The sequence below is a fragment of the Monocercomonoides exilis genome (genome assembly GCF_001643675.1).
Source record: "Monocercomonoides exilis strain PA203 chromosome Unknown scaffold71-172346, whole genome shotgun sequence".
Taxonomy (NCBI): Eukaryota; Preaxostyla; order Oxymonadida; family Polymastigidae; genus Monocercomonoides; species Monocercomonoides exilis.
In genome coordinates this window covers 137,204-150,589 of record NW_027150616.1, presented here as the reverse complement: position 1 = coordinate 150,589, position 13,386 = coordinate 137,204, and the positions used below count along the sequence as shown (strand labels likewise).

The following is a 13,386-nucleotide window of genomic DNA, read 5'->3' as shown; positions in this document are numbered from 1 at the left end:
TAAAGCATTTTCTCCACCTTCAGCCTCATCGTTTTCTTCATCTTCGTATTAGGCATCATTGTTTTCATTTGCACCGCATCAGCAAATTTTATTGCATACACACATATTTTATCTTCGTTGTCGTGTCATCTCTCTCTTCTTCGACTTCTTGGTCACTATCATTTTCGCCTCTTCCTCCTCTTCTTCGTCTCTTTTTTTGGAATGAAGTTGGCGGAGTTATTTGAGCAAAAGCGAAGCCGAGGACCGGAATTTGGCTATATTTTTAGGAGGAAGAAGGGAAGCGAAGTTATTAGCAGTTATTTAGGCAGCGAAGGCGAAGCAAACGAGTTTTGTAGGCAGTACAGAGAAATATTTAGAGAGGAAGAGGATATGAAGAAGAGCCGATGATTTAGAAAAAATGTGTGAAGAAAATTCATTATCAAAAAGCTCATGACATGATTTATTTTAATTAATTTTTTTTTTAATTTTTTTTATTTTTCTTTTAAATTTTTCTATATCCTTTAATTTCTTATTTTCAATTTTTATTATTTTTCTTAATTTTTATAATTATTTTTATGAATTTTGATTTTTGCGATCGCATTTATAAGAGATGAAAGCGAATAGAATTTGAAAAGAAGGCGGAATATGGAAACAGAAGAAAAAGAGATTTTAGGGAAAAGACAGATGGCGAAGAATGTTGGAATACATTTCCATTTTGAGGTGCTGAAGGGAAAGATTCATTTCTATTATTTTACAAAAAACTTTTCAGAAGGTGCAAAAGAGGCAGGAAAATGGAATTTGATCTTTTCCGAGTTTATTACAAAATTGCGGATAGATACAAGAGAAGCACATAGTAAATGGGTGAAGAGAAAGGAAGAATTATTGTGAATGAATCACACCTCTTCTCTTTTTGCCCATTCCTCTTAACTCCCTCGATATCCTTTGCTTCCCTCTCCAAACTCATTTTTTTTTCAACATTTTAACAGCATCTTCAGATTGTCCGTCCCCAGCAACTACATCAACCCAAGCTACATATTTTATGAACAGTTGCTCGTTCTCATCAGTTTGCAATGGGTATGATGGAGGGATTGTTCATTCCCTCAACAACCCCTATGCCTCTCTGACAGCCTCAAACACCTCATTTGTTGGGTGTTGTCGGACAAGAAACGTTGTATGTGAAGGAAATGCAGAGGTACCATTGAAACCAGACAGACAGAATGAAACATTCAATGGAGCTAATTCATTCACTTGGTGTGAATGGGATGGGTCGAAGACAACAGGAAAAGAGAATTCATACACCGATGGGGAGTCAAGTGGAGGGGCTATCTGCATGTACGGTCAATCAAACGCTTCTGTGTCTGTTTCTCATTGTGCGTTCAATGGATGCGTTGCATACAGTCGGGGCGGGGGAATAATGTGTGCAAGCATAAAAGAAGTTAAAATAGAGAACAATTCATTCAATGCATGCACAGCTCAAAATCAAGAAGGGGGCGGAATATTTATTCTATCAATTTCAGCATGTGCTCGGATCAGCGAGTGCGAATTTCAGAATTGCAAAGCAGTTTATAATGGAGGAGGGCTTTATCTTAATGATTTTCAGGTTTCAAGAACAGGATGCATTGAAGCAGAAAATGGAGAAGGTGAAAGTGCGTGTGTGTTTGACTGCAGTTTCACTTCATGCTCAATCTCAAGTACACAAGGTGGAGGTATGTGTTGTGCTACTGTTCCTGCTGCATTCAAAATGAGGAGCATTCAGTTTATTTCATGTTCGGCATTTTCATATGGAGGAGGATTATATTTTAATCCAAATAGACAAACAGATCTAAATAACGCATTCTATTGTTATTTTTTGTTCTTTCATGAATGCAAATGCTCGGCCAATCCTCCTTATGGCCACGATGTTCATTTTTATGATCGTTATGATTTTTTTAAGTTATCTGGAAATCCATTTCATGAATGTTACACAACGAATACAGATAGTAGGAGGGTATGTTATGGATATAATTACACGGGAAGTAGCTGGCTATTTCAACACACAGAAAAGAAGGATTGGTTGAAAGATAAAACGTTATATGTTTCGGTGAATGGAAATGATGCATCTCCGCTGTGTGGGGCAAATGAATCAAATCCGTGCAAAACGGTGAAGAAGGCGTTTGAGATGTGTGAGGTGCAGATAAGCTTGGCAATCACATTAATGGATGGGAATCACACAAGCGAGGCAACAACAATTGAGATTGGGACAAAGAAGATTTCAGTCATTGGGACAGGCAAAGATAAGAGTTCGATTGGAACAGGAGCCCTTTCATCGGGAGGAACGCTGTTCAGTGTTTCGACAGGTCATCTTGGCTTATTGCACATGAAGGTTGATTGTAACTCAAATTTAAGTCCTTCTATGCCGAGTGTGGTTGTGGTGTCTGATGGGAGTGGGTCACTCTCGTTGGAGGATGTTGTGATCACCACGAGTGTTTCTTCAGGAAACTATGTGATGTCGTCGTCAGTGTTTGTGGTGCCGCTGTCACAGCTGTCGATGGTTGATGTGGAGATCATAAATATGAATGTCTCAAAACCGTTGTTCTCTGAGCCGGATCCATCTTCTCCTTCTTCTTCTTCTTCATTGTCTTCATCTGCACTGTATCTGACAGCCACAGCATCAGGAGACAGCGTGCTGGTGAATGTGAAAGTGACGAATGTGAAGTTGACTGAAGGAGATGGGGTGGTTGTGGCAAAGAGTGTGAAGGCAGGAGAGACGTTCGGGATGATGAGCACGAGAACAGAAGGGGAGCAGAGTGGTTGTATGTTTGGGAAGGGTGATTCTGAGATGAATTTTTGGTCACATGTGAATTTGGAGGGAAGAATAAAAAATCATAGGTGCGTTGCGATTTTGTTTCTGTTTTGCTGCAACCCGTGCAACCCACATAAAATAAGCGCCATCACTGCTGCAAAACTCGAAATCTCCTGTTTTATCGAGGAGCAGAAAATCGGGTTTATTTGTGAAAAGGAAAGGAAGAAAGGCGACTTATTTGATGGAACATCAACGATTTATTTTTTCTTTGAAAAAAAAGAGTATTCGAATTATTTTGCCATTTTCGATGTTTTGCAAAAACAAAAAGTGGACAAGTTTCTTTGTTGAATCCTTCTATTTTTTCAATGTAACAATTCATATGATTTTTATTTTTTCATTCATTAGCCAACTGCTTTTGAATGATTTTTCAGACAACAAAGTTTTTCTTTAAAAAACTTCAGATTTTTCTTTTTCATTCTTTTTTTTTTTAAATGTTATTTACACAGCATTTTTTTATAACAAAATAAAAAAATCAAACAGTTCCCTTGTTTGAAAGGAAATATGAAATTTCGGAACAAACTGTTGAAGAACTTCAAAAATGATTTGTTGATGAACAAACAAACAAATGGATAAATGAATGGATGAATGGATGAAAATATGGAAAGGATGAATATTACCAGACAAGAGTATTTTCACAGCAACTGATGAATGAAAAAGGAAAACGATAACTTTTTTTTGTATTTTTGTCAAATAATATCAAACTCTTCTGATTTGTCAATCATTCATTTTCATTTTGACAGGGGAAAATAAAAATGAAAACAATTATTCATTGAGAAATCAGGGGAATTAGAAAATGGGCTTTATCGTGATTTAAATGAGAAATATTTATCAAAATGAAAAATTAAAATAAAAAAAGAAATCAAAACTTTTTTATTAGAAATGATTATTTTTCATTGATATTTAACTATATATCCTTTTTTATATCCACCATAAGGCACTCAATGGCTTTCAAAATCATGATTTCAAAATTAATCACTCATATTGATTTTTTTAGAATTGAATGTTTCTTTTTTGTTTATTTTGATTTCATTTCTTTTTTACCAAAACAAATTATTCTTTCACAAAACGATGAAAAAGAAGTTTTTGAAATGTGCCAACACCGATTCATTTGTTCTTTTTATGTTTTTGTTTTCCAATTTCAATTTTGATAGTTTATTTTGATGAGGGAGATTGCTTATCTTATCTCATAAGTTTTCTGTCAAAAATATCGGTTTGAAATTGAGATTGGGACACTTTGAAATGGACACTTGAAAGTGATAACAGCATTGTGACAGTTCATTATTTGAATTTTTTTGTCTCAAATATAAGGTTTGTTTGGTTATTGAAAAGCCTATATCACTTCAACTGAATATTCACAAGTCAATCTCGAAAAGCTGTATGATCATCCATTCTCCAATTTATTTTCTGATCTCAAAAATCATTTTCCATATTGATCTCGATTATTTCTTTTCATTTGGTTCAATATTTGTGGATTAGATTTATTATCTTATTCTATTTCAATTTCTTTTTGAAAAGTCTCAAACGAAGTAATCAAAAGGTTATTTGTATTATTTCAAAGGTTTTTGATTAAACTCATCAAACACATTCAATAAATTGCAGTAGCACATTCAATGTATTTTACAAACTTTATATTTTCGATTTAATGAAATGCTATAATATGAAAATCATCAAAATATAAGAAACAATCAAACTTATTTTTTGAAATGACATTCATGAATTTTCAAAAAGAAATATTCTATGAATGAGACAATAAATATATTCCACAAATTTTGAATCAAATGAAAAGAAATAATTAAGATTAAGATAAAAAATGATTTATGAGACCAGAAAATTATTTGGAGAATGGATGATCACACAGTTTTTCGAGATTGTTTTGTGAATATTCAGTTGAAACGATCCAAGCATTTCAATAACCAAACAAACCTTATATTTGAGACAAAAAAATTCAAATAATGAACTGTCACAATGCTGTTATCACTTTCAAGTGTCCATTTCAAAGTGTCCCAATCTCAATTTCAAACCGATATTTTTGACAGAAAACTTATGAGATAAGATAAGCAATCTCCCTCATCAAAATAAACTATCAAAATTGAAATTGGAAAACAAAAACATAAAAAGAACAAATGAATCGGTGTTGGCACATTTCAAAAACTTCTTTTTCATCGTTTTGTGAAAGAATAATTTGTTTTGGTAAAAAAGAAATGAAATCAAAATAAACAAAAAAGAAACATTCAATTCTAAAAAAATCAATATGAGTGATTAATTTTGAAATCATGATTTTGAAAGCCATTGAGTGCCTTATGGTGGATATAAAAAAGGATATATAGTTAAATATCAATGAAAAATAATCATTTCTAATAAAAAAGTTTTGATTTCTTTTTTTATTTTAATTTTTCATTTTGATAAATATTTCTCATTTAAATCACGATAAAGCCCATTTTCTAATTCCCCTGATTTCTCAATGAATAATTGTTTTCATTTTTATTTTCCCCTGTCAAAATGAAAATGAATGATTGACAAATCAGAAGAGTTTGATATTATTTGACAAAAATACAAAAAAAAAGTTATCGTTTTCCTTTTTCATTCATCAGTTGCTGTGAAAATACTCTTGTCTGGTAATATTCATCCTTTCCATATTTTCATCCATTCATCCATTCATTTATCCATTTGTTTGTTTGTTCATCAACAAATCATTTTTGAAGTTCTTCAACAGTTTGTTCCGAAATTTCATATTTCCTTTCAAACAAGGGAACTGTTTGATTTTTTTTATTTTGTTATAAAAAAATGCTGTGTAAATAACATTTAAAAAAAAAAAAGAATGAAAAAAGAAAAATCTGAAGTTTTTTTAAAGAAAAACTTTGTTGTCTGAAAAATCATTCAAAAGCAGTTGGCTAATGAATGAAAAAATAAAAATCATATGAATTGTTACATTGAAAAAATAGAAGGATTCAACAAAGAAACTTGTCCACTTTTTGTTTTTGCAAAACATCGAAAATGGCAAAATAATTCGAATACTCTTTTTTTTCAAAGAAAAAATAAATCGTTGATGTTCCATCAAATAAGTCGCCTTTCTTCCTTTCCTTTTCACAAATAAACCCGATTTTCTGCTCCTCGATAAAACAGGAGATTTCGAGTTTTGCAGCAGTGATGGCGCTTATTTTATGTGGGTTGCACGGGTTGCAGCAAAACAGAAACAAAATCGCAACGCACCTATGATTTTTTATTCCTCCCTCCAAATTCACATGTGACCAAAAATTCATCTCAGAATCACCCTTCCCAAACATACAACCACTCTGCTCCCCTTCTGTTCTCGTGCTCATCATCCCGAACGTCTCTCCTGCCTTCACACTCTTTGCCACAACCACCCCATCTCCTTCAGTCAACTTCACATTCGTCACTTTCACATTCACCAGCACGCTGTCTCCTGATGCTGTGGCTGTCAGATACAGTGCAGATGAAGACAATGAAGAAGAAGAAGAAGGAGAAGATGGATCCGGCTCAGAGAACAACGGTTTTGAGACATTCATATTTATGATCTCCACATCAACCATCGACAGCTGTGACAGCGGCACCACAAACACTGACGACGACATCACATAGTTTCCTGAAGAAACACTCGTGGTGATCACAACATCCTCCAACGAGAGTGACCCACTCCCATCAGACACCACAACCACACTCGGCATAGAAGGACTTAAATTTGAGTTACAATCAACCTTCATGTGCAATAAGCCAAGATGACCTGTCGAAACACTGAACAGCGTTCCTCCCGATGAAAGGGCTCCTGTTCCAATCGAACTCTTATCTTTGCCTGTCCCAATGACTGAAATCTTCTTTGTCCCAATCTCAATTGTTGTTGCCTCGCTTGTGTGATTCCCATCCATTAATGTGATTGCCAAGCTTATCTGCACCTCACACATCTCAAACGCCTTCTTCACCGTTTTGCACGGATTTGATTCATTTGCCCCACACAGCGGAGATGCATCATTTCCATTCACCGAAACATATAACGTTTTATCTTTCAACCAATCCTTCTTTTCTGTGTGTTGAAATAGCCAGCTACTTCCCGTGTAATTATATCCATAACATACCCTCCTACTATCTGTATTCGTTGTGTAACATTCATGAAATGGATTTCCAGATAACTTAAAAAAATCATAACGATCATAAAAATGAACATCGTGGCCATAAGGAGGATTGGCCGAGCATTTGCATTCATGAAAGAACAAAAAATAACAATAGAATGCGTTATTTAGATCTGTTTGTCTATTTGGATTAAAATATAATCCTCCTCCATATGAAAATGCCGAACATGAAATAAACTGAATGCTCCTCATTTTGAATGCAGCAGGAACAGTAGCACAACACATACCTCCACCTTGTGTACTTGAGATTGAGCATGAAGTGAAACTGCAGTCAAACACACACGCACTTTCACCTTCTCCATTTTCTGCTTCAATGCATCCTGTTCTTGAAACCTGAAAATCATTAAGATAAAGCCCTCCTCCATTATAAACTGCTTTGCAATTCTGAAATTCGCACTCGCTGATCCGAGCACATGCTGAAATTGATAGAATAAATATTCCGCCCCCTTCTTGATTTTGAGCTGTGCATGCATTGAATGAATTGTTCTCTATTTTAACTTCTTTTATGCTTGCACACATTATTCCCCCGCCCCGACTGTATGCAACGCATCCATTGAACGCACAATGAGAAACAGACACAGAAGCGTTTGATTGACCGTACATGCAGATAGCCCCTCCACTTGACTCCCCATCGGTGTATGAATTCTCTTTTCCTGTTGTCTTCGACCCATCCCATTCACACCAAGTGAATGAATTAGCTCCATTGAATGTTTCATTCTGTCTGTCTGGTTTCAATGGTACCTCTGCATTTCCTTCACATACAACGTTTCTTGTCCGACAACACCCAACAAATGAGGTGTTTGAGGCTGTCAGAGAGGCATAGGGGTTGTTGAGGGAATGAACAATCCCTCCATCATACCCATTGCAAACTGATGAGAACGAGCAACTGTTCATAAAATATGTAGCTTGGGTTGATGTAGTTGCTGGGGACGGACAATCTGAAGATGCTGTTAAAATGTTGAAAAAAAAATGAGTTTGGAGAGGGAAGCAAAGGATATCGAGGGAGTTAAGAGGAATGGGCAAAAAGAGAAGAGGTGTGATTCATTCACAATAATTCTTCCTTTCTCTTCACCCATTTACTATGTGCTTCTCTTGTATTTATCCACAATTTTGAAATAAACTCGGAAAAGATCAAATTCCATTTTCCTGCCTCTTTTGCACCTTCTGAAAAGTTTTTTGTAAAATAATAGAAATGAATCTTTCCCTTCAGCACCTCAAAATGGAAATGTATTCCAACATTCTTCGCCATCTGTCTTTTCCCTAAAATCTCTTTTTCTTCTGTTTCCATATTCCGCCTTCTTTTCAAATTCTATTCGCTTTCATCTCTTATAAATGCGATCGCAAAAATCAAAATTCATAAAAATAATTATAAAAATTAAGAAAAATAATAAAAATTGAAAATAAGAAATTAAAGGATATAGAAAAATTTAAAAGAAAAATAAAAAAAATTAAAAAAAAAATTAATTAAAATAAATCATGTCATGAGCTTTTTGATAATGAATTTTCTTCACACATTTTTTCTAAATCATCGGCTCTTCTTCATATCCTCTTCCTCTCTAAATATTTCTCTGTACTGCCTACAAAACTCGTTTGCTTCGCCTTCGCTGCCTAAATAACTGCTAATAACTTCGCTTCCCTTCTTCCTCCTAAAAATATAGCCAAATTCCGGTCCTCGGCTTCGCTTTTGCTCAAATAACTCCGCCAACTTCATTCCAAAAAAAGAGACGAAGAAGAGGAGGAAGAGGCGAAAATGATAGTGACCAAGAAGTCGAAGAAGAGAGAGATGACACGACAACGAAGATAAAATATGTGTGTATGCAATAAAATTTGCTGATGCGGTGCAAATGAAAACAATGATGCCTAATACGAAGATGAAGAAAACGATGAGGCTGAAGGTGGAGAAAATGCTTTAGAGATCTTTAATGTCGGACATTTTCTGTCGAAGATGGCCTCAGCATCGCAGCCTCGTTCTCTGCTCCTGTGGATAACGCTTCGATGACATAAGGCTAAGGCAAGCGTTAAAATAGTTAAGATCCATTTTGCTTTTCATCCGCTTCCGGCTGCTTCTATGATGCCGAACTGCCAAATATTCTCGTATTTTCGACTTTCAAGCTAAGCAATGAAAAGTAGTTCCACACCTTTTCTCAGTCCGTAAAAATATTGTCTTGTCCTTATCAACCCAAGAAAATCCATTCGTCCAGCAACAACCGCCAATCTCCTGTTTCAGCCACTTGTCTCCATTTTCCATTCAATGCATCCACTCCAATCCCTCCAACATATTTTCTGAAAATGTCTTCTTTCTCTTTTTTAAAAAAAGGCAGCCTTTTCAGAAAAATTGGTCACACTTCCTTCTTGTCTTTGGCATTTTCCGACTCCATGAATTTCTGCTCCATCAAAACTCGTTTTTCGTTGCATTTCGACCCATTGCATGTTGAGTCAAAAATAACTGTGAAAATTTTCGTTAAAAAAAGCCTTCATGTTTTAATATCTGCTATTTTTAAGATAATGTTTGGCTTCCTTCCCTGTTGTTCTCCTCTTCATTAATAAAAAAAATAAATTGACTTATAATATAAATTGTCCGAATCATGACTTGGGGAAGGATACGGATGAAAATATCTTCACATTATATAGAATTATCAGAAATACATATATCCCGTGATATATATTATATTTTCAAAGCATCGGTGCTCCATGCCCTTTCTTGAACAAAAAATCACTTCATATCTTTCCAAATTCAACACCAGTCCCAGTCGCACAAGGCGCCTTCAAAAACAATAATTTAGCAAATCCACCATAAAATATTATTGTCTGATGCCCTCCCATTAACAAAGGTAGTTTTCAGTTTTTTCTTTTTTTTCAAAATTGTGACGATCGTATGCATAATTAAAGACTGGAATAGACAAATTGTATTTTTCTCGGTACACTCCGAGTACTGACGCAAAGGCCGGCAGATGTGCAATGACGGATGTTATTTGCATTACGGCGAGGTGGTTGCGGGTGTTTTGAATTTGAAAGGGCGTTGGTGTCGGGGATGTTGGCTAATTCGATAATTGGGATTGTTTTGTGTGTTTTTTTGGGGAGAGTTGTGGAGATGAAGGGAGGACAAGAGGAAAGAAAATTTTAGAAGATGAGGATGTTTTGCCTTTTGCTTTCAGCAGGTTGTTAGAATGTGTTTGCTATGTTTTTTGATTCTTGTGGTTTGTTGTGGATAATGTGTATTGTGGGCAGTAACGGTGGTGGCAGTGTTGCGCATTGAGGATGAAATGGATGCTAGCAGAAGAGGGTTGGTTGGGGAAGTGTGATATTTTAGAGAGAGAGAAATGGAAAATTACAATATGAAAAAATGAAATAAATCAATAGAGGAATGAAAGGGAGGAGGGGAAAAGGCGAAGAGGCAATAGAAAGATGAAGGCTGTGGAAGTGTCGGAAATTGGCAGCAGGAGAGGGGAGCAGATGGGATGAGAAGGAAAGAGCAAAGGAAGATGGCAGAAAAATGGGGTGAATGATGGCTGAGAGAGGTGACATCTTGGGGGTTTTGGTGTTGCTGCGATGAAGCAAATGGGCAAGGTGTGGGCCGCGTGCTTTGCTGGAGGAAGGGAGAGTTGAGCGGAAAGGACAGGGAAGAGGAGGGAAGGGAAGCGGAAGGGGGGCAGTTATCATTTCTGGATGTTGACACATGAGGTGTGTGTGAATTCGATATTTATTTGTTTATTTGTTTTTTTGTTTGTTTGTTTATGGTTTTATTTTCAAAGAGATATGTGCTTTTTTGTGAAAATGATTGACAAAAGTGAAGATTGATCTGGCGCGATGAGAGGATAGCACGAAATAGCATTGGAAGCATTGAGAAGTGACAGGGCTGGGAGGTCTGTTTGCGAGGTGAAGAACGGAGGAAGCAATGCTGAACAGGCTGGGGCTGGCAAGAAAAGAAGAGGAAGGAGAAGAGGAAGATTGCAAAAAGAAAGAGGTACAGTTTATTTATTAATTTTTATTTTTATAAAAATACTTTGTTTTTTAATTTCATATTTTTTTATATTGAAATATATTTATTTTCGTTGTCTGTTATTTTTCTTTATATTTTTTTCTGTTTTTTTATTGATACTGGAGCCCTTGCATGTGTTCAAAATATATGCGAGAAAATTGAATTTGGAAAGAAGACAGGAAATGACAACAGAAGAAAAAGAGATTCTGTGGAAAACAGTTGACAAATAATATTGGAGTTCCGTTTCCATTTGGTGGCACTGAAGAAAAAAGATGCTTTTCTCTTATGGATATCCCTTTGAGAAGCAGCGGAAGAGGCGGGAAGAGGGATTTTGAATTTATTAAATATTTTGCCAGATTGCTCCAAGAGGCAGAGGAAGAGAAGACAGCGTCGAAGATAGTATTTTTGTGTGTGAGTTGCACTTCTCTTCTTTTTGCCAATTTTTTATCATCTCCCTCTTCACCCCTTATATCTCTTTCTCATTTGACATTTTTCAACATATCAACAGCAAATGAGGCATGTTCACCTTCAACCACAATGTCAACCCAAGCTACATGTCTGATGAGCAGCTGCTCATTTACGTCTGTTTGTGATGCATATGATGGCGGGATTGTCCCTTCCATCAACAATCCCTTTACCTCTCTGACAGCTTCAAACACCTCTTTTATTAAATGTTGTCGGGCAAGGAATGTTTTATGTGAAGGAACTTCAGATGGAAAGTTGACTCCAGAGAGGCAAAATACAACAGATAATGGAGCGAATAAATTTGTTTGGTGTGAATGGAATGGATCGAAGACGACAGGAGAAAGTGACTCGTATGCTGATGGAATATCGAGTGGAGGTGCAATTTGGATGTACAACAAGGGAAATGGAGAGCTCTCTGTTTCACGTTGTCTGTTTAATAATTGCTTTGCATACAGCCGTGGAGGTGGAATTATGTGCAACACAATCAATTCTGTGTATATCGAAAATAATGTGTTCAATGCGTGTACAGCTCAAAACCAACATGGAGGCGGAATGTATGCCAGCTCTATTTCATCATGTGCTCGGATCAGTGATTGTGAATTCCGGAATTGCAAGGCATCAAGCTATGGAGGAGGATTAATATTGCAATCATTTCAGGTATCTGGAACAGGATGCATTGAAACAGAAAGTGGAGAAGGGGAAAGTGCGTGTGTGTTTGACTGCAATTTCACTTCATGCTCGGTTGTTAATTCTGTTGGTGGAGGGATGTGGTGTAACACTGTTCCAGTTGCATTCAAAATGAGGAGCATACAGTTCATTTCTTGCTCTGCAACTGCATATGGCGGAGGTTTAAGATTGTATCCGAATAGACAAACATCGCAAAATGATATTATTTATTGCTATTTCCTTTTCTTCCATGAATGCAAATGCTCGGCCAATCCTCCATTCGGCCATGATATTGCATATGCAGATTATCACAAACAATTTTTGGATTCTGGTAATCCGTTTTACGAGTGCTATACTACAAATGCTGATGATAGGAGAATGTTTTATGAACACTATGATGGTACTAATTGGATCCACAAGCACACCGAAAAGTGGAATTGGCTGAAAAGAGGGATTCTCAATCGGTTTGTGGCGGTGAGCGGAGGAAACGCAGAAGAGTTATGTGGACTGGATGAGTCAAGTGCATGCCGAACCATTGGTGTTGCAGTCAGTCGGAGCGTGATTCAAGTGAGCCTGTCAGTCACGCTGATGGAAGGGAATCACACAAGCGAAGCAACAACGATTGATATTGGATCAAAGAAGATTTCGGTCATTGGGAAAGGGAGGACGGAGAGTTCGATTGGAACAGAAGCTGTTTTTCCCTTATTCAACAATTTTCATCTTCTTCCTCTTCTTCGCTTTCTTCGTTATTCTCGTCAATTTTAAACATTTTGGTTGCATGAATTGTTCGAGTGCGAGCGAAGCTGAGATTGGAAATGAGCACAATTTTGGAGCAGAAGAGAAGCAATGCTATTGGCTGTGATACTGGCAGCTGAGACATAGCAGATGGGTTTTGCAAGCAGAAAGGAGCAATATTTTGAAAGACAAAAGATGATGATGAAGAAGAATATGTAAATGAAGTGTGATTATTTTTGAAGCTCATGAAATAAAAATGTTTCTTTTTCAATTTTTCTTTTTCAATTTTTCAAATATTTTCTTTTAATGATATTGGAATGTTTGCACAAATTCCCAATGCCAATGCACTCGCAAGGAATATGGAAAGATGGCGTTTTGACATTTTTGCTCAGCAAAAGGTTCAACGGTTTTTGTATAGATAAAGGAAAATGCGGGCTCAACAATGGAAACGAATAGAAGAGGAGTCCTTTTATTGCTTTGTGAGGCATATAGTGCAGTCATGCCAAAAGAAAAGAAAAAAAAAGAAAAAAACTGATGAAATGACAGAAGAAGGAGTCTGACGAGAGATTGAGAAG

General features: G+C 36.3%; 2 protein-coding genes across 2 annotated transcripts; one reads left to right on the top strand and one right to left on the bottom strand.

Annotated features, from left to right (window-relative positions):
- Positions 1-2,371: 2,371 nt before the first annotated feature.
- On the top strand, positions 2,372-3,180 carry MONOS_18375 (uncharacterized protein; the record flags this gene model as incomplete). The annotated part of the gene is made up of 2 exons (XM_067871390.1): positions 2,372-2,771; positions 3,167-3,180. 2 exons carry the CDS (start codon positions 2,372-2,374, stop codon positions 3,178-3,180), a joined length of 414 nt encoding a protein of 137 aa, XP_067718829.1.
- Positions 3,181-5,698: 2,518 nt separating this feature from the next.
- Positions 5,699-7,860, bottom strand: MONOS_15824 (uncharacterized protein; the record flags this gene model as incomplete). The annotated part of the gene is made up of 3 exons (XM_067868725.1): positions 5,699-5,712; positions 6,108-6,923; positions 7,194-7,860. The coding sequence occupies 3 exons, from the start codon at positions 7,858-7,860 to the stop codon at positions 5,699-5,701; spliced, it is 1,497 nt and encodes a 498-aa protein (XP_067718828.1).
- Positions 7,861-13,386: the final 5,526 nt, after the last annotated feature.